The sequence below is a fragment of the Brienomyrus brachyistius genome, unplaced genomic scaffold (genome assembly GCF_023856365.1).
Source record: "Brienomyrus brachyistius isolate T26 unplaced genomic scaffold, BBRACH_0.4 scaffold68, whole genome shotgun sequence".
Classification (NCBI taxonomy): domain Eukaryota; kingdom Metazoa; phylum Chordata; class Actinopteri; order Osteoglossiformes; family Mormyridae; genus Brienomyrus; species Brienomyrus brachyistius.
In genome coordinates, this window is record NW_026042343.1 from 547552 (window position 1) to 572673 (window position 25122).

The window sequence follows — 25122 nt, forward strand, 5'->3', positions numbered from 1 at the left end:
TAAATCACCGGTGCACTGTGGCTCTCTGGCTATTATCTGGGAAGACGGGTTTACCGGCGCTGTCGAGAATCTGTGACTCCATGCATTCTCATTTATTTATTTCCCCTTTCGGGGGCCGGAGCAGTGGGGGTGGGATTGACGTTAGCTACGTTACTACAGATTTCTAAGAAGTCCAATCAGCGTGCCATACCAACCAATCCCCGCTTTGTCTTTTATTTAATATTTTTTGTGCAGTTACTTCGCTGTATCTTTTATGTTTACAGTAATTTACGTACGTTGCTAGTAGTGAGGCACCGATTACTACTGGCCGATACCGATTGTTTGGGAGGTTCTGCTCAAGTAAATTTAAAGGGACACTCCACCCAAATAAATAAAAAATAAATAAGTTACGTTCAAAAATAAGAGAACGTATTTATTTTTGGTAAAACACCATCTCTGACATACAACACTATATTTTATAACTGTATACATATTATGTAATTATAAGAGAAGGAAGGGCTGATAATCAAGTATGAATAACTCCGCAATTTTCTGAGTAATATATCTTTTGGTTTTGCATTGTCTGTACTGAGTTCTCTTTTGCTAGCACATTTTTGCGATACCGACGGACAATCGTTATTTGGCAGTATTGCAGCTTTGTTTATTGTTACGGATTTGTTTTTCCGAAACTCTTCATACTCTTCACTGTCTTGCCTTAAGGTGAGGAATCAATTTTGTTGTGTTGGAATGTCAGTAATTCGTTCCTCCTCCTGAAATTTTAGCAGTGTTTGCGTTTAGTGTTTTCGCTAACGTTGAAATAATTTTACACTACAGAAAAATTAACTATTTAGTGCAAAGCAAAATAGATCACCATTTTACAGGGATTTAGGGCGGTAAATATCCGCTCACTTTGAACCTGCAACCGACGGCCTGCTGTTGGTGTATCAGCCGCCTATAGTGGCGCAAAATCGGTGCGTGTTTAGTTGCTAGCCAGCATATAGCGGCCAGAGACCTGCCCGCTGGATTAGAAGAATATTGCTATTATACCGCTAAGTGGAGGCACTTTGGTTTTCCTCTGCTTTTGATCTGCTACATAAAAAAGATGGTCGAGACACATGTCGTTTTCTGCTAAAGTGGCTGTCGAATTGGGTTTTCGCTCATAAATGATGCTGACTATCGCGGTTCTTATCGGACTGTTTCCCACGTATCTAAAGAGATTTTCCCTCCAAGCTGGCTTCATATTTTTCATTTACTTATATTGGAATTTGTCAGTGGAAGTCATGCTCTGTCGATTTTTTTTTATTCTGAACGCACGCCTTGTGTTCGTGATAAATAATAAACTTGTGAACAGCTAATTATAAACATTCTGAGATTAATGATATTTATGACTCATTGTTTGGAGAACCCACTGCTCAGCGTCAACAGTTGTCAACTGTGATTGGGCCTTAGCATTTCATTCCAAAGCATATTTATTAATAAATTGTTGAAGTAATTAAAGCCCCTTTCCCTGGCTCCAGTGTCCCTCTGTCCTTGTGTTTTAGTTGTCTGCAGTGTAGTGCTGACTGTAGACCGACTTATTATGGTCTCTGCTCATGAGAAGAGCATGTTGCACTGTCTATATGATGAATGTTTCACTAGATCGTGGAACACTTATTTTACAAAGTGTTTTTGTCCAGCACTTCACAGGTGACATTTTTCTCCTTATGTAACCAAAGCAGCCATGGTTTGTTGTCTCTTACTCTAGATTTTAAAGTTCTGGATGTACTGTGGTTATGGATAGAAAAGGGAATTAAATCTTTAGGATGGGGAACGGATTTACAATGTGAAAACATCCTGTAATTTTTCTAACTTCTTTGATCACACAATATTGCACTTCAGTTTTCTCATTCTTGCGCAATTTATTTATTTATCTATTTTATTTTTTTATTTTTGTAGGCTTACCCGGGCAGTTCACTTTGACAGCTAATGTTATTTTTTTTCCAACGTTACTGAGCCACCTTGGCAGTGGCAGTTCGTCAGACTTTAGTGGGCTAGAGTCCATGGTAAGGGTGTCGTTCTCCAGCAGGTTGCATTAAGGATCCTCCTCTCAAGTAAGATTGTAGCAGAAGAGGAGTTATCATGTAAGCATGCTCTTTGCTGTGCGAGTGGATTGAAAGAGGCTCCTTGCCCCCTACTGCAGACTGGAGAGCACATTTCTAATCAACACAGATTGGCTGTTTCTGTTCCAGAAAAAAAAAATGTAGCGGATATAAGTTTCAATCAACTGACATTAGCCTGTGGAATTGTGGGAGTGTGTGGTTCCTCTGAGCCATGATTGGTTGAGTAGCGTTTCTAAATAGTGTGAAAAATGTCTTTCCTTTCCTTGTGTTATATAATTGTCTGTAAGGGAAGAGGGACTACCCCTAGTCTCCAGTTGCTGGTTGTTTAATTTACATTTCCATCTTCAGTATTTTGTTTTGCCCTCTTTTTTTTCCTCGAAACAGCTCCCCATAGAATTTCTATACCTGTATCTTAATCCAAGGTTAAATTGAGCTGAGCTTATGAGAACCGTCAATTCCTTGTGCTGACTCAGCATTTACAGTAACACCAATCCATTTATACCTAAATGTGGCTAAGAAAGCTGTGATGTTTGATGTGCATGATGTCATTTTGGCAGTGGTGGTTGTTCTGCAGTCTTCCTGTTGGTATGCACTTTTAGTTATCTTAGTTCAGTTGATATCAGTCTGCAAAAGCGCAGCCTTGACAGATCGTGATGTTCTGCTTACGTTTTCTCTTCTGAGTTTTTTTCTTGCCAATAGTAGCTGTCCTCTCTGTGGTGAAAGAATTGGGATGAAGTGCAGCTGGACTCATGGAGTCCCTGATCTCTCGGAGTTGTGTCTCGTGGTAAACGTTGGCTCAGATTTTGTTTTGTTCTGCTTCTGGCTGTCAGTGCTAGGTTGGCGCACCAGGCGATTAGCATATTAGTGCCGGGGCAGGGTAGAGGGAAGCTTTTGGCTGAGGTGTGAGACTCTCTGCATGGGAGACCCTCAGGATGGCTTTCTATCTAAGATTAGGAAGGTGGCAGCGTTGAGTGCATTTGTTTATCCACTTCCTGTAAGCGAGACTGTCCCTTACCGGCACCAAAAAGCATCTTTACAAAGGAGGACTTTGGCTCAGGTACGAGGGTTCGAAAGTCACTGTGGTGCCAGAAATTCCCACACCAAGGGGGGGGAAAAAAACACCGTACTCGGCGCTTCGCCCGAATCCTTTTCGGAACACTGTGCTAATTAGGAGGAGGAAAAGGGCCGTTTATTAATACGGCATCCATTGGCGGTGGCTCTGCTCTGAGGGAGTTGGCAGAGCTGCTGGCTCCATGTAGCATCTTGTGTTCCTCGCCACCGTCTCCGCCGGCTACTCTCCAACTTTCAAGCTAATGGGGGGGGGGGGGGGGGTGCTGCCTGCATGGTTAAACCTGCTATTCTGTTATGATTTTGAGCAAAGTTTTTTTTTTTTTTTTTTTTTTTTTTTTTTTTTTTTTTAAAGGAAAAAAAAAAAGACAAAATCTGCTGGTCTCTCTTGCTGTCTACCCTGATAATTAAATGTTGTCAAGAATTCACCCTCGGGTTCCTTTGTCGTGTTTTGTTTGTTCCGATTTTTAAAATTCCCCTCTTTCTTCAGAATACCCAGCAGGGCTTCCCTGGCGTTTCAGTCTCGACGATGTCTAATCGATAAGGGAATGTTCCATCAAATGTCTTGTTGAATTTTTTTTTAAAAATCTATTGTGCTCTGTCTTTCAGGGCTTTCAACCGCGCTGCCGCAGATGTCATAGATGACAACTCCACACAGAGAGAGGAGGACGTTGGATCATTGAGCGCCCCACCCAAATTTTTTTCTTTGATAACCGCTAACATAGGCTAGTAAGAAAAGAGCAAGTGGAAAAAGAGGTTTGTCGGGCGACGACTTTCAGAAGCGACGCAATCATGCGACTATTCTGGGGGTCTCCATACCTCAGCCTGCGATTTTTGGTCATGGGGACTCTGGTTACACTGGTGCTGTCCCAAGTTGCATCAACATCATTTAAAACCTTCTCACCCCCTGAGCTGGGCCTGACGAACATGGTGATCCACAACAAGACAGGGGAGGTCTACGTTGGGGCGGTCAACTGGATCTTCAAGCTGTCCAGCAACCTGACCAAGCTTCGCAGCCACATGACGGGGCCGGTGGTGGACAATGAAAAGTGCTACCCACCACCCAGCGTGCAGTCCTGCCCACACGAGCTGGCGCAAACCAGCAATGTGAACAAGCTGCTGCTAGTGGACTATGCTCAGAATCGCCTCATTGCCTGCGGGAGTACCTCCCAGGGAATCTGCCAGTTCCTGCGGCTCGATGACCTGTTCAAGCTAGGCGAGCCACACCACCGTAAGGAACATTACCTCTCCAGCGTGAAAGAGTCAGGCACCATGTCAGGAGTCATTATCGAGGGCCACGGAGGGCTCAACGGCATGCTCTTTATTGGCACGCCCATTGACGGCAAGTCCGAGTACTTCCCCACCCTCTCTAGCCGCAAGTTAATGGTCAACGAGGAGGACGCCGACATGTTCAGTTTCGTCTATCAGGATGAGTTTGTTTCCTCGCAGGTGAAGATCCCTTCGGACACACTGTCAAAGTTCCCAGCTTTTGACATCTACTACATCTACAGCTTCAGCAGCGAGCAGTTTGTCTACTATCTCACGCTGCAGCTAGACACCCAGCTTACGTCCGCCGATGCCAGCGGTGAGCAGTTCTTTACCTCCAAGATCGTCCGGCTTTGCGTGGATGATCCTCGGTTCTACTCCTACGTGGAGTTCCCCATTGGGTGCACGAAAGATGGCGTTGAGTACCGGCTGATCCAGGATGCCTATCTTGGACGACCAGGCAAACAGCTCGCCACTTCTCTGAGTGTGTCAGAGGATGAGGACGTCCTGTTCACGGTCTTTTCGCAAGGTCAGAAGAACCGGGCCAAGCCACCCAGGGAGTCTGTACTCTGCCTCTTCACCCTGCGCCGCATCAAGGAGAAGATCAAGGAGCGCATCCAGTCTTGCTACAAAGGCGAGGGCAAGCTGTCTCTTCCCTGGCTTCTCAACAAAGAGCTGTCCTGCATCAACTCGGTGAGTCCATGCAAGCTGCAAGCACCTTACCCCCAGATATGCTGTCTGCTCAACCCCAACATTCCTGTCATTCTCTAGTACCAGAGATCTCGGGTGCCTGGAGGCTTTAGATGACAGAGATTAGCTCTGTGAGACCTTAGGTTAAAGCAATTTAACTAAACAGTGGTGTTCTTGATGTTCCACAGGCCTTGAGGGGGCAGCAGGGTGCATCATTCTATGTTCTTATGAGGGTGCATCTCTGCTGGGGAGGGATTACGGCGTCGTTATTAACTCTGAGTTCCAGTATCCGTCCCTGTTGTTCTTTCTGACTTATATCCTAGGTGCGTGATTGGCAGGTACTGCAGTGCTGCAGGTACTTGCAGACTGGGCCAGCACCTTGTGGGAATGCAGGGAATGTAGAAGTGTGAGATGACGCTCCAAGGCAACGGCACACATCTGACCAAACAAACATGATTGGTGACTCTACATGGGAAGGGAGCCATGATCCTTGTCTCGCTGCCAGCCTGTCTACCTGGCACATAACGACCTAGCAGTCAGTTCACGTCTACGTCGAGCACTATGATTCATGCTCTAAAAACCGCCGTGGCTGCTCATATGAAGGTCAGATTTTTTAATGAGACCATTATTACCTAAATGGTGTTTGGCTCCTCCCTGGGACTCATTTAGTGTAATTTTCCTGGGTTTTGAAGCACTGGCGGCTGCAGGTGAGATCTGAGGATGGTTCGGCAGCTGTGGAACTCGAATGTTGATAGATGCTGCATGGAGGGTTGGCTTGTCTCCAGGGGAGAACTGATTTTTAACTCTGCCATTTCACATTCTTTTGGTCCCTCGTGTGAAATGCACCCCACTTCATCTCTCTAAGTAACTTCTGAGGTATGGAGCAGCCGGTCCAGTCCACACCTTGGGCGCAGGCCTCCTCCCCAGGCACAACCCTGATGCAGATGAACCTTTCAAACTGGCTGAGCCGCAAGTTATTGGCTGGTTTTTCTAACTTCCCTTTGGTTGTTTAATCGGTTCCCATCAGGTTAAACCGGGCATTTGACTATGTGCGGTAATCCCTCCCGCAGCTTATTTCCATGCCTCGCCCCTCCCATTAGCAGTCTCTTCCCCTCCCGACAGTTTTGAATAATTGCTTGCGATTGCCACGCCGTGTGCGGTTTTGATGTTTTGAATGCTAGATGCGGGCAGCAGCCTGCTTCCTGTGTGATGAAACACTTTGCCGGCACCCAGACTGTGCTTCTGTCGCATTCGGCTCGTCGACCACAGCTGGGTGCTTGTGGGTAATGTGTACTGACAGCAGGCCAAGTGTCTGAGATTTGGACTCGATGCCAAGCCTTCGAGCAGCGGCTTGCTTACGAAACGGGGCCTCGTCCTATTTTTTTTATTCTTTTTATTTTTTTGTGAGCTTTGCATGTGTTTTCAAAAGCTTTTCATATACTCAGTGCCCTCTTTTATTAGGTATACCTATCTAGTAGCTGGTTGGACTCCTTCTTGTCTCAAAGGCTTGTTTCGAAGGTAGAGGTTTTCTGTGTTCAGTGCAGTCTTTTTGCATGCCAACAAAGCTGTTTGCATTCGTGGCCTTCCTGTTAACTGTAAGGAATTTGGCCATACTCCACTGACCTCTCATTAATGAGGAGTCATTCACTGGATGTTGATTTTTCTGTAAACTCTTGACACTGTAGCACATGAAAATCCCTGGTTAGTTGTTTGAGATGCTGGAACCGCCATGTCTCGTACCAACGATCACGCCACTTTTTAAAATTGGCTTGGATCAGCCAAACCTTAACTGAACCTCTTGACCTTGTCTGCATGCTGCATATATTCCATTGCAGCCACATGTTTTGCTGTTTGGAGGTGCAGGATATCTGCTTTTGCAAGCAGGTCTGCCTAATATATTAGCCATTGAGTGTGTGTGTTCAGCGTAGTACTGTTATGGGGGAAGTAGACAATGATTTGTTTCAATTATCCATGAACATGTGGAATTCCCCATGAATTGAATTGAGGACTGAGGAGATTAGTAGCTTAAAATCCATTGTATTTTCACAGCATCCATTACAGTATTTGTGCCAGTCAAATTAGTATCTATTTATCCATTCAGAGTAACAGGGTTATTAAAGACAGATACGCACGTACACACACACACACACACGCAGATTAAGTATCTATATCTTTGTAGGCACCCTCTATTCCTTTCTGTGGGCATAAACTGTGACCCCTACCCTACCCCAACTGTAAGTAATCAAACAAAATGCAAGACTTTTGGCATTTTTAGTTTTTTGATTGCATTCACAGATTTTAATAATTGAGAATACCCTAGTGGTTACTGAAAAAATGTCCCCTCAGGGTCAAAGTAACAGGCTTTTAATCACATTGGTCTGCACAATGTAATTTACATAATGCATGCATGCATGCACACACACACACACACACACACACACACACACACACATAACCTGAAGTTTGCTTGGTCCATGCCTACGCAAGGTTTTTTTTGTTGCACCCTTATTAGGTAGAACTTTGAGGAGTTTTTTTCATAAGCCTCATCTGAAGATGATGGAGTCCCTAGTTTAGGAAACTCCTTAATAGACAGAGGTGAGATGGTGAGCCCCTGAACCTGTCACACTGGTGATAAGGGGGCATCCTGTTGTGTACATGGCGACATCATACTAACGCTTTACACTGCACAGTAACACAGCCAGACAGAATAAGTATTAATCTTAACTAGCTGACAGGAGCCACAGGTAGGCGGGCATAAGTGGGGTGCCACATTTTGTTTGGCTGGCCGTTGCTGTGTCTTGTGCATCGTGTGTGGAGTGGCGTTCTGGCCTGCAGGGGGCATGTGCCATGCACTTGGTGTGAAGTGGGTGTGCTCTTCAGGCGTGAATTTGACAGTGGGGAGGGGGTAACTACAGGTGCTGTGGGTAGGGATGATGCCCTTCGGGTGAAGTGCAGTGGCAATCGTCATCAATTTTGCTTTCTGTTTGATTCGTTTCATCTTGCATTTAGTGTTGCTGTAAAACTATATGCATTAAAAAACTATAAACGTTCAAAAAGGTCTCGTTATCTGAAAAATGGCTTCGCTTTTAATACCATCCACTTAAAACTGTTAATGTCCTGGAGTGGATGTGAGCAGCTCCTGTTAACCGGGCCTCTCTGATGTGATCGTGTGGTGATCTCAGCTTAAGCTGTTTAATCTCTTATCAGTCATCTCTCCAAGTATGACTTGGGGTCTCATGGCAGAGTGGGAGCCCCTCTTCGCGCACGGGGTTATTTGAAAATGTTTAATTCCTCCGTCCTCCGTAAGTGCCACTTGCTGGCTCTACGGATGTGAGGTGGTTTGTGGTTCGTGGGGAAACAGGGGCAGCTGATTGGCTCCCTGATACCACCCGTTAATTGTAGGTGTGTTTGGCTTGATGCTCAGTCACCACAGATTTTGCAACTCAGTCATCATCTTCTTGGTATTAATCTGATTTGCTGGAGGAATTCTGGATATATGGGGTGGAACGTGCCTTGTGTCCTCCTGCGTCTGCTTTCCGCTCTCATTGCCTGGATCAAAGGCATTTGAGTGAGGCCTCGTAGACTTACAAAAATAAATAAATAAAAATGAAAAGTGGCTCTTTCTGGGAAGGCACGATGCCGAATCAATACAGTTCCGCGTGGGTGTTGCATCATGGGTGAAAATGCCTTGCCTGACCTCTTATCTCCTATCTGTGAAAAGCGTTTGACTCGCGAAGCCCTAACAAGGCGGTTATGATGCTAATGATGCTAATTGCCTCTGTAATTATTTATCGATTTCCAGAGATTTGCCGTGTGGGTTGTGATCAAATGGTGGCGCTGCTCCGTTAATTTGTTCTTTATCTCTCCCTTTTCAGTCATGCATGCATCTGTACATGCAGCCCCCCCACCCCCCCCAATTTCAGTCCCTTGCGGGTCTCTCCCCAGTAGTTTCCGCCCCCCACCAGGCTCTGGCCCCTGGTTAGGATTGCTCCGTTTACTCTCGTGTTTTTGGGGAACTGCTGACTGATGCCGCATGTTATGGGGGTGCTTTCTTCTGGAATGTTCTGGAAATCACCGGGGCATATCTCATTCATGCTGCAGTGAAACCCTCAAGGACAAACCTGCAAATTCCTCACGTCCATGCAATCCCCCCCCACCTCCCTCTCCCCCCCCCCCAAAGAGGGAGTGAGAGTGAACAGCAGTTACAAATAAAATCAATTCTGATGGGGGGGGGGGCACGGAATGAGCACAGCTGGTTTGCACTGATTGCATGCTTCCGTTTTCTAAGCTAATCTTTATGTATGTTTTTTTTTGTGTGTATCAAAATCCTTCTGAAAAACGCTTGTGCAATGCTGATTCTAAAGGCAGCAGCGTCTGGCTTTCTTTCCGTCGAAATGCAGTTTGATTTCGATTAGGCTTTTGTGTGCCCCCTCCCCCCCATGGATGCTTTGCAGATGCTGCCTTTGTTCAGGTAAATTTAAATCTACAGCCTGTACCTTTTTTGCAAAAAAATAAAATAATAAAGAAAAAAAACCTGAAACATAATTTGCACTTTTATAGCAGTGAGGCAGTGCTGCCTGTGATACGGGATGAATCCTGGTTGACGTTTGTGGGGTCGATATGCAAAACACCCCCCTCCCCTCTTTATTCTTATGGTGACCTGGTACCTTGGGACTGGTAATGGTTGCAAGTGGTAAACAAGTGCTGAACGTGGTCCCTTTGCTAGCCAGCTGTAATTGGCTATGTTTAGTAAAGCTTCAGGGGGCTTGTGGGAGTGTGTGAAGTGGGTTTTGCACAGTAGGAGCCGTCCTGTGGGGCCCAGGTACCAGAGGTGGGACTTTGGCTGCCTTTGAAATCTGTTGTCACGGTTACTGTCATTTTTCAGGCATGTTTTTCAGACAGCCGCCGAATGGTGCGTTTCTGCCTGAGCGTAGGGCCGGGCTGCGCAACTGTTGGTGGTCCTGGTGCTGTGCAGCCTCACCCCTGCATCCTAGCCGGCTCCTCACTGTTGCTGTAGCCGATAGGGCAGCCCAGCGACGGCACCGCCCGCTTCTTTCTATCGATAGACAGCTGCCTTGTCCTGTGACAGCGCGCACCAACCTCCTTATTTTCGACACTGCTCGTCTGTGTTAGACGCAACATCGCAGCTTTTCTGTGAATGTGGCCAGCTGGCAGCAGTCACATTTCTTTTTTATTTCTTTCGCGTGCAATCACAAGCATCATATTTAACTCGTTGAAATGACGTGCCGTTGCGATTCGTGGTGTGTCTGCGGGGTCCCAGCTCAGGCACTTGCACAATTGGGCCGTCCCCCACATGTGGATATCGCTCTGTCTGCTGCTTTTCCGGAGTTACTCCGTCAACCCCCCCACTACAGCGACTGGTTCCTCCCCCTTTCTGCAGTTGAGCCCGCAGTGCTGTGCTCCTAGACACCGGAGCTTAAATATCACGCAGTGCTTTGGGAATAGTGATGTGGAGAGCTCTTGGTCTGCTGCTTCTCCAGAGGTGAATACACCCTGCACCCCCCCTCCCCACCCCCATTGTGATGTATGGTCCGAACCCCATTGCCCAGTTACAACTCGTAGACACTGGAGTTTGAACATCACAGACGGCATTTGTGTCTGATACCAGGACATTTGATTCAGAAGCCAGTGAATGTCAAGCCTCTGTTTTCTCTGCGTGGGAGAGATTCTCTCTGTCAGATGTGTGAATGCAACAGCAAGAAAAACGGGAGAGGAATGTGGCACTCGGTTACCGGGAACCGCGGCCGCGCCGGCGACGGGCCTCTCGGCGAGTGTCTAGCGGATCCGGATCTGATTAGCGGAGCGTGTGGGGATTGAGACGAAAGCCCCAGGGGTCTGTCCCTTGGGGGCGACCATCCCTTCTGTCTACTCATTAGCTTCTCATTAAAGGTCATGTCTCTTGTTTGCTTGTTTGGACTGAGCTAATTGCCCCTGGCAGGGCTGTTCTCTAAGCACCATTAAACAGTCTGGAATCGAGAACAGACAGCTATTACGGAAACCTCTCTGCCGTATTTTGTAGTCTCTTGAAAGTGAATGCAACCTTCATCTCCATGATAATAAACTGCGTGTGCGTGTGGGGATGGGCGTAAATGGTGGTGAATGCAGAACAGGGAGTGAATGTCACAGGAGTGGGGAGACGAGAGGTGTGCTGATGGGTAAGCCCCCCCCCCCCCCCATTCTCCTCCCCTCCCGCCCTAAAATTTGTGGTGTAAGGCAGGGAAAATGGGGTCACCAAAGAGCAGTGGAGGAAGGAGCCTAGACAGGTCTTCTGAAGTTGTGTGCAAGGATCTCCATATGCGTCAAGCATTTCCTATGCCAGCCACGAAGCGTTGCTTCGTCTCAGCGGGGGTGCGGCTGGGATTCAGGGCCTGCAGCAGTCGTCATGGTGTCAGGGAACAGTCTTAGGTGGGATCTAACATTGTAAATGAATATCAGCGGGGGAGGGAGCTCGGGGTTCTGCAGCTCGGGGGTGGGGCAGCTGCAGAATTACCTGGCTTTGTTTCTGCTCCTGTCTGTGTAGATTGTAAAAGTTACTGTGGCAGATGGTGGCATAAACTTCCCATCAAGGGGATTCGGAGTCAAAGACGAGCAGCCCACGTCGTTTGATATAAACGACTCTAAAACACGGCTTTGGGTGGCTGACGAGTGTTACCATTTCAAGTTGGCAACTCAGCCCCCCCCTAATGGAAAAAATTCTGCCGTCAGTGGTCTCTTAGCTGGGGGAGCGTGTTTTGTCTGCTACCTGTATGAGTGTTCTGTGCTTTTAGCTTTGACAGCAGAGTGTAAGCCGCTCTCTGTATGTTTGTGTGTGTGTGTGTGTGTGTGTGTGTGTGTGTGTGTGTGTGTGTGTGTGTGTGTGTGCGTGCGCGCATTTCCTCGTGTTTCACATTCCCCCCGCATCCACCGATCCCTGGGTCCCGCGGCGATGGCGCCGTTTGTCCAGCCGTGGCGAGGCGAGGCCCGCGGATCGTGTCGCCACGTTTTATTAATGCCTCGTCCTGAGAGCTCAACCCAAAGGGGTGTTTAACCGTCTCAAACAACCCGAGAGAGGAATTAACCCTCGGATAGCACCGCTTTCCCCCCCCCCCCACCCCTTTGCGGTGCTGAAACACTCCATTTCGTCGGAAGCCTGTGGCGCTTAGATGACTGGCAGCTGATGCGAGCAGGAGCCCGGCACAGATTTCTTGGGGAGGGGGTGCCGAGAGCACTCAGCTGGTTGGCCAGCACCCACCCCCACACTGGGCCGCAGGCTGACCTCTCGCTGTGTGGGCACTGATTTACCGAATCCTACCCAGATAGTCTCACCAGCTGGTGCTGTCCAAGGATTTGGTGGTTGGGTGTTGGGGTTGTGGGTGGGGGAGGTGGGGGGGGGGGGGGGGTTGACATGTGCAGCCTAATGATTGTAAGGGTTTGGATTATTTTAATTTTCTCTTCTTCTGCTTCATCCCTCTGATTTCCTCGTCCTTGTAGCAAAACTGAGTGTCTTGGGTTTAGTTAAGGAGGAAGTGAAAGATTATGTGGGGGGGGGGGGGGGCAGTTGCTGTGAGAGTGAAACAGGGGAATCGCTTCCCTCGCAGTTAGCGGATCGCACAGGTGCGGGGGAGCTGAGCTGTCAGAACCCGGTGACATTATGACCCTCCCCTCCGTATTTACTACTAGCGAAAGGGCCATGCTGGTTTACCTGATCACCAGCGTGATCCCAGAAATGCATCCACATGCTGACCCCCCTCCCTGATTAGCCGTTCGCTGTCCCTTTGCTCTTATTACTTTTCGAGACGTACGTCATTAGTCTCGAGCCGCTGAGCTCGACATCGACGGCGCCGTGATGTGGCTCCGCGAGACGCGGCTGAATGAAGTTTACGGTAATGAATTTGCCGACAGCCTGGCGCTGTGGCTTTCGCCGCTTTGTTCTTTAACTGGCCATTCCCTGTGTTTAGGGGGCCGGCATGGGCGGCTACACGCCTGATCCAATTTACCTTAGTGCTCAGATTCATTTTTAGGAAGTTTTCTTGGCTGTTAGCGATGCCGTGGCTGCTGGCACTTTTGAAAGAGGCGGACTGTTTGACTGAGAGATGGACGTGAATAATTGGGTATTTTTAGGGGAAGGAGCGGCGTGGCCGATGTGTGCCCCATTACCATAATCAGCCCGCCAGTCCCAGGGCGGCTGCCGTGTCATTTGCAGCCAGTTTCTGAAGCTTCTCTTTTTCCAATCGCACTCTGTCCTGTGTCTCTGGGGAGGGCAGGGGCACCGGCTCTGTGGGGGCTGCTGGCGGTGAGCAGAACGGCAGCAGCGGCTTCTGTTTACTCGAGTGGCTGTGCAGTGATCCAGGCTGCTAACTGGGAAAGGCTAGCAGCTAATGGATAATGCTAATACACTGCCTCCGAGGTCATCGATGGGCGATCTTACTCCCAATTCTACTCCACTCTGCCCAGTATCTATAGCCCAGCTGGATCCCTCAGAGGTGCTAAGTCCTGCTTGTTTTCCTTCCCGTTGAAGGGGTTAGGGTTAGCGTTAGCATGGGGAAGCTGGGAGGAGAACATCAGGAAACGCGGAGGTGCCTTTTGCGACCAGAGGGAGAGAAATGGGCATCACCATAGTCACTGATGCCTCTCAACCTGAATCTTGGCAGCTGGGGAAAGTGAAAGATGTTTTACAATGGCAGCAGGACAGGAAATCTAGCGGGATATCGTACGTTTTCCTTTTCTGTGTTTCCTGCGGGTGGCCTTTTTCACAATAATAAGGCAAGTTAACGGTGTTTGCAGTGTGTGAGTCAGTGCTTAGCAGGCGTCTGTGAACAACACAGGTTTTCCTCGCCCTTTAAAGTGGAGTCGTTAACACTTAGCCCAGTCCAAATGGGGGGGGGGGGGGGGGGGACCTCGAATAGCCTCAGGAAGGGAAAGCATCCTTTGGTGTGTGTTACTGATGCAGTCTAAATGAATTCCTGGTTTGTGTGGAATTAAATGATTCATTATTTGCACTTTTCACACGGTCAGGTTAAGTACTTAGTGCCCTTTCAGGTGGATTCGATACCACCGCCCCCCCCCTTCCCCCACTGCAACTCGGTTTCATATATTGAAACTCCAACATCCAAATCTCCATCTTGCTCGTGTTTGCGTGTGTTCCCAGAGTGCACTTGCTCCTGAATGAATTACAGAAATGTGAAAGCCTGTGAGGTTTTATTCACAGGATCGCAGCCTGCTAGCTGAGCCGTTGTACGCGGCGGTTCCTTGCGATGTGGTTTCTGCATGGTTGGAAATGCTTGTCTGCTGACGTCTTATTCTCTTCGCTGGTCCGCAGCCCTTGCGCATCGACGACAACTTCTGCGGGCATGACTTCAACCAGCCCCTGGGGGGCACCACCACCATCGAGGGCATCCCCCTCTTCGTAGACCGGGAGGAAGGCATGAGTTCGGTGGCAGCCTACAATTACCGTGGCAACACTGTGGTCTTTGCCGGCACACGTGGCGGGAGGATGAGGAAGGTAAGAATTCAAACCGGACCATTCATTCATTCATTCACTCACTCATTCATTCACTCAGCTTTTCATACGATGTCAGTGCTTGCTTTAGTCCCCATTACTGTTATGCAATGCTGCTGTTAAAGTAGGCAGTTTTGAAGATAGCTGAGCAGTGTGTCATTATTACTGACCGATGTGAAAGTTTGTTTATTTATTTATATGTATATGTTTAAATATTAAAAATATACATTTTTATTTTTTGGGAGGGGGGTGGGTATTTTCTTCACATCAAATACATTTTTTTATGTGTAAGTGTGACTGTTCAGAATGCCTCTCCTCCCCAAACTGAAATGGGTTATATTCGTATATATATTCGTGCGATCACTGCAGGGCGGTGCGTGTGTGGGGGGGGGGGTGAGTGACAGAGCAGAAATGGTACACTGCTGTCACCATAACCCCCCGCCCCCGTCACATCCGTTGCAGTGGCACGACGTCTGGTGCCGATGGCCTGGGTCTTGGTGTTTAGTACTTACCCTGAGCAGAATTGGAATGCTATAGCATTTTATATAATGACACTGCATTTCAAATAATGCTACAGGCAGATGCTGCTTCCTCCTTTTGGGCATAGGGAGAGGCCACGCTAACTTCCTGGATCTTTGTGCTGTGGTACCTGTGTTCTGATTGGCTAACTTGGGATCATTGCCTAGAAGAATTGAGAATGGGCGTGTGCTGCCATTTTGCCTGCTGGGGATGGGGGTGGGGGGGGGGGGGTTTCAGGAAGCAGGATGTTAGAGGTGGAGGAGGTGGCGAGGTCCTGGTTCCTGACAGGGCTGGGATGTGGGGAGAAGGCTGGGATGGTGATGGGCCTAGTCTTTAGCACAGGGATGCTGCTATCTGTGGTCGCTCTTGAAATGTATCATCCATGGGTATGGGGGGGACTACTATAATAAAAATATAAATTGATAAATTAATTATGTAATAGTAATTGTTTAATATAATTATTATATGCTGCTATACTTAAATGAAGTAGGCGATACATGGCAGAGTGAGTTAGGACTCGATATAAATCTGTGTCCGCGATCTAAAGGTCGCTGGTTCATATCCCAAGGATGGCAGAGTGATGTCACTGTTGCCCCCCCCCCCCAGTTGTTTCAGTGACTGGCTGACCATGCTTTCTTTACTGTAAGTTATTTCGAATAAAAGCGTCTGCAAAAAAATGTAACACAACTCTGATAAGTATGGCTCATCATGCCAGTTGATCTACCCTGAGCAGAATTGGAATGCTATAGCATTTTATATAATGACACTGCATTTCAAATAATGCTACAGGCAGATGCTGCTTCCTCCTTTTATCCATACATTCCCCCCCCCCCCCCCATTTCGCCAGGAGATGGAGGGGAGATGTGCAATGGGACGCCAGTCCTCTGTAGTCAGGAACACGCGCACACACACACACACACACACACACACACACACGCACACGCACGCACCCTCGCTGCAGACGATGTGGAAAAGACTCTGTGTCCTTTGGCTCAGTGGATGGACACAGCGGAGCCATTGGGAACTACGGTGCCAGCAGTGATTTCTGGGTATTGTCAGCTCTGTGCATGTATGAGAAGTGTCACCCGGGGGGAGGGGGGGGGGGTATTGAGATATTGACCGCTGTGCTTTCTCTGTCACTCAGTGTTTTTATTGCTTGTTCTTGTGCATTAAACCGCCTGCCACGTTCTAATGAAATGTTAAGCTTATGTCTATCGATGCAGGGCTTTCCGGCCTCGCTGCAGGCCTTTCTTATACCCCCCCCTCATCTCCCACAGCATTATCGATTCCATCCTATTATGAGCGGCTGGAGGGGAGTGGTGGTGGGGTATTGGGGGGGGGGCATAGGGAGAGGCCACGCTAACTTCCTGGATCTTTGTGCTGTGGTACCTGTGTTCTGATTGGCTAACTTGGGATCATTGCCTAGAAGAATTGAGAATGGGCGTGTGCTGCCATTTTGCCTGCTGGGGATGGGGGTGGGTGGGGGGGGGGTTTCAGGAAGCAGGATGTTAGAGGTGGAGGAGGGTGGCGAGGGTCCTGGTTCCTGACAGGGCTGGGATGTGGGGAGAAGGCTGGGATGGTGATGGGCCTAGTCTTTAGCACAGGGATGCTGCTATCTGTGGTCGCTCTTGAAATGTATCATCCATGGGTATGGGGGGACTACTATAATAAAAATATAAATTGATAAATTAATTATGTAATAGTAATTGTTTAATATAATTATTATATGCTGCTATACTTAAATGAAGTAGGCGATACATGGCAGAGTGAGTTAGGACTCGATATAAATCTGTGTCCGCGATCTAAAGGTCGCTGGTTCATATCCCAAGGATGGCAGAGTGATGTCACTGTTGCCCCCCCCCCCAGTTGTTTCAGTGACTGGCTGACCATGCTTTCTTTACTGTAAGTTATTTCGAATAAAAGCGTCTGCAAAAAAATGTAACACAACTCTGATAAGTATGGCTCATCATGCCAGTTACTTTTACAAATGCTTTTCCTTTGTCTCTGTGTAGCCTTTAAGCTTGACCTTTGACCCTCCACATGCGGACTTGAAAGGCATTTTAAGTTGGGACCTAATGTGTCATCTGGTGTTGGGAAAGGTCCTCCCACGGGAGTTTAATTGTGGAGTTTCATAACATGTTGAAAAGTAGCCTGGGTAACGAGTCTGACCGCAGTGTATCAAATGCTGAGCCACTTAAACGGCGGAGATGGACTCGGAGCTGGCAGTTTAAAGGCTGCCTGATAAGGGCACAGATGCTAATGCTGCTTGAAGAGAAGCCTGGAGAGATGGTATCGCCGCTCGCTCGATCGGCATCGCTGCTAATTAAGGTCACGGCAATGCTGAGCGCCTTTGCTGGGTTAGGGTTGTGGCAGTTTTTTTTTCTTTCTTGCAGGTGTTGCGGTTTGTGTCATTGTACTCTGTCTTACCACGTTGCCAGTGCAGGGCTCTCAGTGCATGGCTATAAACGGGGGTAGTAATTCATATGAGAGACATGGTGTTTTGGCAAAATGTTTAGCGGTTGATGTGTGTGACTATGGGGGAGCAAATCAAACTTTCTTTTAAACTAATTTGTGAAGCACTTTTATGTCCCACGAGGATGTGAGCTGTGCCCTGTTGCCGGGGTTACATTAGCCCCCAAGGACTCCTGTGTGGCCCGTTAGTTTGTTCCCCTCTGGTTGGGAGTTTTCTACAAAGGGAAAGCAAACGGCTTAGAGGGAATGAGGAAAAGAGAAGCAGTGCTTTGATTTAATTTTACTCCCACTTCTTTTCCTTGGCGAGTCTCCTTCATGGTACAGAAAAGGTCCAGTCTGGGGCGTTTCTCTTATTCCTTGCCCCGCTGACTGAATATCAGATGCTCCGTTTCTGTGCCGTTGGGATCGAAGGTTACGTGTGGTTGTGTTTAAGCTAACGAGGTGAAGGTATCTCCTTAAATCGAGCGGATTCTGCCGTTGACGCCATTTGACGCGGAAGTCTGTCGTGCAGTCGTGACGCATCCTCCTCACACAGCTCAGTGAGGTTGACTCAAAGCTGTAGCAGCTTGTCGAAGATGGAACTTTTAGTGACAGCAGCTGCTGTGGGAGCATGAAGATGTGATAGTCACCTCTGAGTGGCAGCTGACGTCTCACTTTTCTGCTACTGCCTTTGTGTCTGTCTGTGTGTGTGTGAGAGAGAGAGGGAGAGAGAGATTTGACTTTGCGGGGATAACCTCTGATGAAATGACCTCCTGAAGATGGTAGCTCCTGAAAAAGTTTTTTTTTTATATATAGGCCATTCTCAAAAACACGTACCCTTCAGTTACCAGAACTTTTTGTCGCACTACCGCTTGGGGTTGGACTAGGGAATTGTGAAGCACATCTATCCCCAGAGGCAGAAATGCACGTGTGGGGGAGTGTTGGAAAACACCAGGACTTTGTGGGCCGTGTTCTTTACACCCAGGGAACAGCTGACGTCCTCTTGGCACAGCTGTCATCTAACTTTTGACCTCGGTCACAACTGCATCTCCCCACCTGTGTTAAACAGAGGACGGCTACGCAGCGGGAGTTCGATCTGTCCCGGAGATTCACGGTTCACACAAGAAGTCAGAGTGCAAGGTTTGCTCGTGGCTGTTTTGTGTTCCTTCATGCCTATTTATGGAAGCATTTTATTGTTCTGCCCTGCCAAAATCTCCAGGAATTTCCAACCGTACCCCGTCATCGAGGCCCTCTGTCTGTGTCTGCGGACAGGCCTACATTCTCTTCCTTTTCCGTAAGTGGCAGGGTCACCTCTGAACGGTGTGTGCGCCAGGTTCTTGCCGTCGCCTCCCTGGGGTACCCCAGGGCAAGGTTACATTCTCCTCAGTGTCCTGACGATGTGCTAGTGGGCGCAAGCTGTGATATACGTGAACTTGGTGATTCTGCACTGCGGTGACATCTTACCTGTCAGGTTTGTGTCCTACGGAACACACTGAGTAAATTCCCGTCTCTAGACGGTCATGTCCTTCCTGACAGAAGAGGCTTGCCTGGCCATCGCTTTCTGCTTTGATTGCCTAGATTTTTGTTGGGGGTATAGGGGTGGGAGAAGTGTGACGTGGTAGGAAATGGGGGCGGTCCTTGAGGTTGCGAATGTGGCAGTGTCTACGACCCACTTCGTGCCTTTTGTGTGCCGTCGGCTCCAGAGGTGAAGACTCTTTAAGCTATGAACCTTCATTCATTCGATCTCCCACCGTCTTTAGAGACAGCCCTGTTCTTCTGCCTGGTGGCAGAAAGGTTCCCTCTCAGAGGGGAGGGGTCGTGATGGGGAGGGGTGGGGAGTTGGGGCCCCTCAAGACCCCGGAACCTGTGGTTCTGCTCCGCTCTGCGGGCTCCTGATTGTCAAGTGGCCTTTATGATCTTCCAGAGGATTCTGCAATCAGCCTACAAGGGCACTTGAACACAAAAGACACTAAAAGAGATGGTGGGCAGCCTCCTGTTGGCCAGAGCTGGGGTCCTTTCTTCCCCACACTGTCCTTTGTCCCGGAGCCTCTCTGTGTGCCTGCGTCAGGTACTCTTCCTCAAAGTGGGACTCTTCTAATTGGCTGGCCTTCTGGACTTTTAATGAACCGCCCTACTTTCCAACTATACCCAGAATCGGTGTTCAGAGACATCACCTACAGGCTGCTGCGGTAGTGTAGTGTTCCTTGTGAGGCTTTAAGACATTTCCCTGCACTGAGCTGCTGTTCTTTGGACACACGTATCAGTTGTATTGGACTGCAGTTCATCCTATTCTGGCAGGTCCATGATTTACCACAGAGCAGTACAGTCTCCTCCTCCTGTAACGTTGAGAGGCATAGGGGAATCATGGAGCAGGGAATTCTGGGAGGCTCCCCCCCCCCCCACCTGTGATAGACTGGCAGTTAGTGCACAATAAGTCTCATTTCCTCATTAATTAGCTTGCAGTTCTTATAATGGAACTCTACTAATCTCACTCTTCTGTGTTTTTCTTGTAGCTGTGATTATTGCTAATAATTTAATAATGAGTTTAATTAATGACATTTCTAAGCACCGCATTTACATCCATGTATGTCTCTGTGTATAATATGGTGACCGATTCAGCATTTCGGTGTGGTTTAAGCAGGAATTCTATATGCTTAAGTATCTGAGCGCAACTTCCTTGGGGGGGGGGGTATACCTTCCAATTGCCTAAGTACATCTACTTCAAAGTGCAAAGTGGGTTAAGTTCTCTAAGTACCCTGTGGTTGGGATCATGCGAGTTGACATGTTGAGGCACTGCAGCAGAGTCTTCAGTGTTCTTTACTGTCCTTGCTAATTTCATCTTTACCATCATTTGCTAATTTCTCCTCTACAGTCATAAAACTTAATTTCCCCATTTTCTTATTTTCGTTCTGTTTGCTTGCTCCTGTAGATGGTAATTTGGATTCTCGTCAGCTGTTTCCCATAACACATGCCATTTCGTTCCAAGCAGTTACTCTCCCGAAATAGTCTGGTTTACAGCGCGTAACATTTTTTTTTGCCGCATGTTTATCTTTTCAGTCGCGTAACTTGCATACATTTCTGCCTCTTATTGTCTTGGAGTACAACTGATCCTTTGTTATAAAATTCTTCCAAACAAATAGTTTCCCAGTAGTTACACGTTCCTCTACATTCGGCATCGCTGCGTGAAAAGCCCCGATCCTTTCGAATGGCCGTATGGGGACCCAAATTGGAGTCAGAGCGCTGTGTGGGGGCGGCAGTGCATTGTGGGAGTTCACTTTTGCAAGACTGTAGTCAGCGCTTTGGCTCCGGTTCTCCGGATCTGATCCTATGAAATGTCCGGGAACTCGGGAACATGAGACACAAGGTCAAACGGTATGGCGTGTAGCTGCCGGTGCCCCCCGCCGAAGCGTTTTTGCCCATGCATCTCAGCACGGTCAAATCTCTTCAGAAATCGACTTCTGTGGCTTGTTAGTCTAAAAGGGGCATTACAGTAGGTGGGGGGAAAAAATCTATTTGCCAACAGAGAAACTTTCCTTCCGCATAGAGGATGCATTTCTGTTGTGTAGTTAATTCTACTGTGCCCCGTGTGCTTTCCACTTCACCCTTCACCCTGGAAGCAATGATGTAATCACTGGAACTCCCCCATTACGGAGAGAAATTGGAACTGTGAGCCGCCCAGCCTGAAAAGTGATTTTATAGAGTATAAATATGATCAATCTGAGACGGTGTAAATCTTTAGTTCCTGGGCGATGTTAGCCGTTTTAGACGGTAAGCGGCACCTCGAGCTTTGTGGAAAAATGCTGAAATTCCTCCTCGTTATGATGCATCAATCATGTGTGGCGCTGAAGCATATGGTTTTAATGTGAACGATCCGTTTCCTGCAAACATGTCGTTTCCCACATGTTAATACGTCTGTACTGCAGCTTGCCGTTATGCTATGGCGTGGAGGGTGTCGATCCATCTCCCTAACCGGCAGAGAGATGGGGGGGCCGGCTTTCTGCATGGCTCCTTCTCCATGAGGCCCGGCTCAGTGGCAGCTCCACCCCCCCGGCTGGTTTAGTAGTAATGTGAACACAGCGCCCCTCCTGTCTTTCTCTCCCGGGGGGGTCTAACTGAAACGTCTTCTCCAGACTTTGGCATCCCACCCCCCCCCCCCACCTCTCCCACCTTCTCTCCTCTTGTTTGTGATCAAAGATGCTACTTGTTTTTCTGCCTTTGTGGATCACTGGAGCTTCCTCTTCCTCGTTTATCCCTGCCTTCATTATCGTGGTGTTGGTGATCTTGTGCTCTGGGGGTGGGGATGGGGGCTGATCTGGAAGGGATCCAATGTAGCGAGGCCAGCTGTGGGCCTCCCGCTCTGTCTGATGGGGGCCTCGTTAAACCCTGCCTCTGCCAAACCTTCAAAAGGGGGCTTCGTCCCCCCCCACGCCCGGTCTGCAGATCTCTGTCCCAAAGGTATTTGGTCTCCAAGGTCATGAATAATGAATGTATGTGCTGGCGTCTGGCCTCCCAAAACCTGGGCCTGTCGGCGCGCCTGAGCTCCAGTCCTCCTGGGCACTCTGGCCTGGTTGAGCTTCTTTTAAAATATGCCCCCCCACCCGTAACCCCTTTGTTGTGATTCATTACCAGTCTGTAATTTATCCATCCTGACAACAATGATAGCAGTTGGGAGGGGGGGGGGCATTTAATGTATTTATGAATTCGTTTCGATGACTTAAAAATGCACGTGTGATTGGTAAAAACCCAAGCCCTCCTCCTCCCTTCCTTGATGAGCAAAATTTTTTCCACGGGGGAGAAGCTATGCAACATGCCATGCGATTGTCTGAGTGCCAACCGCTCCCCCCCCCCCCAGCAAACATGCATACCGGCTGCGTGAGCCACAGGCTCCGACGCTGCCAGACCTGAGGTGGCAGATTACCTTCTGGCTCACTTCTGGTCCTCCAGATATGCACACAGCCCGTTCTCATGATATGCCTGTTCTCAGACTCGGCCTGTCAGACAGGGGGGCCAGTCTTCCGCGCGGCTGGCTGCCGTAACTGAAGTCAGCGTCAAATGAATGCAAACCAGACACGGTGTACAGTTACGTAAATATGACCACTTTGGTGCTGCTGTGCCGTGCGTGACCCCCTAACTGTCCACTGGCCTTGGTGCCTATAAACTACCCACCTGTCTGGACTATTGTTGTTTAATTCCTGTTTTGCCCAGCGGTTTCTGCGGTGTAGAGAGGGTGTTGGCCATTGAAGAATGCAGGAAGGTGGCTGAGAGTGCCGGCCAGCACCTCTGTGTGACAGCAGGCCTTCAGGAGTCCCGGGTCTCTGTTGTGATGCCAGAAGAGACTGAAGATACTGCACCTTTTTCCCAATCCGGACCTCGGGGACCTGCAGCCGGTCCACATTTTTGCTCTGTCCGAGCTCCTGATAGGGTAGCAAAAAAAATCTGTTTGTGGGTCCCTGAGAATTGGATTGGGAAACACTGGATTAGGGGGCGCTGGCCCATGTGTGAGGCACTATATTACCAAAATAAAATCTGGGGAAATTCACCACTGGGGAAAATGTGTGTCCTTGGGGGGTGGGGGCGATGTTCGCAGTCGGGTTATTCTGCTTTCAGGTGCTGGTTGGTTCTGGACTGGGTTTTGGCAGTGAGGGTCCTGTCACAGGTAGCTGTCTTTAGGGGAACCCGCATGTGCCCTGTCACCTCTCTCTGCCACCTTGTTCGGAGAGGTTAGTGCTCTTCAGTCAGGCTGCTGCTGGAGGGTTTTATTAGCCCCCGGCTGTGAGGGATCGGGGGCAGCCGGCGCTGCGCAGACTTTCTGGCGGGTGGGGGGAGATCTACGAGGAGTTGCACCCCAGTTGACCGTCTGATTTACATCTTTATGTGATGCTGAATAATTTTGGTTGCACATGTTAGACATAGGTGGCAGTGGGTGAGAACTGTCCTAACCTTCATCCTCCTGCTTCTGGTACTTGCAGGTTTGTACCATTCGCCAGGGGTGTCGGGACCATCCTATTTAACCTCATAACAATTGTTCTTAATTAAATTATTTGACTCTCTTCCCCACTCAGGACTGGGGGGGGGGGGGGGTACCTCCCTGGTGCCCTGCTTGTTTGACAGCTGCGTCCCTCGCACCCGTTTGTGGCCTGAATCATATGCCAATCTCAGACCACCGTCCCACCCCTCCAAAAGCCAGCTGATGCCCCCGCCCCCCCCCCCGCCCTTTCTGCTTTTCTTGCCCTCTGTTCTGTTCGCGCCGTTAGCATGATTCTGTTGCTCGCCGTGGAGCTGCAGTCTGACCCCATTAAACACGCAGCTTTGTGGCGGCGGTCGCTCAGCAGCGTGTTGAAAGATAGGAAGCACTGCATCTTCGCTTTTAACCTCAAAACCTGGCTCCCGTTTCACAGTGAAGTAAAAATGCACCTGACTGTGAAGCAACTGTTTCCTGATTTATGTGGACATTTCTTAGTCGTTCGTTTGTGGTTGTTTGTTCATTTTACTCTGATGCCTGAGTTTCTTGACCCCCCTCCTGCGTGTTATATAGCAGTCGGCGTGTTTGAACCCTCTTTCTGTCTTCATTTCTTCTGTAGGTTTCTGAATTAACTGGGTTTGTCCCAACAGAAAGCAGAGTGTGATTATCCCTCTCTCTTTCTCTCTTTCTCTCTCTCTCCCTCCTAATGGCATTTTTTGTAGTTTCATTCCTGCCAGTTTTCGCGTTGAATTCGGTGTTATTTTTGTTGTTCTTTCCATCCTCTCCTGCCTTTGAGTCCTGTGCGCAGCTTTGATGTGTCTTGTCGTGTGTGTGTGTGTGTTGTGTGTGTGTGTGTGTGTGTGCGTGTGCGTGTGCGTGTGCGTGTGCGTGTGCGTGTGCGTGTTGCGTGTGCGTGCGTGTGTGTAACTGAGCAGAGCTTGAAAGATGCTCCCATACAAGTCAACCAAAACATGAAGCACTTGTCACTCTTCTGCGCAGTTCACATTACATGGTTAGAGTTTGTTTTAATTAATTGGTTGGGGGGATGTTCAGGCTGTACCCACGAACCTCTCAGCACCCTAGGCCTTGCCTCGGATCTCCTAGCTGGACCTGTGCTCTCACTGCCAGGTTCCGCATGTGAGAGAGTCTCGCGCCGGAGCTCACAATGACGCATACGTCTCTGCTCCTTCAGTTCCTGTCTCATTGCTGCAGCCCACGTGCCGTCCGCCAGCTTTCCGCTTCTCTGCCACTGCAAGTGGGTCTGCTGGATGGCTCGCACTATTCGCTAGAGGCGATATAGTTCAAGTCCGTTATAACTGGAAAGTGTAGCCACGCTGACCTTGTAATGCCGCAACAGAGACTTAATAAACTCTGTAGATATAAACAGTAACGCTTCCCTCTTCTGTTTGATGTCTTTAAATCGGCAAGCTCCCTTGACCTCTGCCTGTCTCCCCTCTGGTCTTATTTCCATCCTTCTCCACTCCCTCCCTCTCTTTCTCTGGCTTGTAGCCAGTTATGACAGCGTGCTCCCAACTAAGAGGCAGCAGGCACCCTTAACAGCATGACGTTTTGCGCTTGCGATGGGCAGA

The 25122-nt window shown here is 48.7% G+C and overlaps 1 protein-coding gene across 1 annotated transcript in view; it reads left to right on the plus strand.

Moving 5' to 3' along the window:
* LOC125725484 (plexin-A1-like) overlaps positions 1-25122 on the plus strand; it is a 137402-nt gene that overhangs the window by 22250 nt on the left and 90030 nt on the right. The window contains 2 exon segments of the mRNA XM_049002420.1: positions 3756-5105; positions 14422-14604. Coding sequence (XP_048858377.1) covers positions 3939-5105; positions 14422-14604 — 1350 coding nt within the window. The 5' untranslated portion in view covers positions 3756-3938.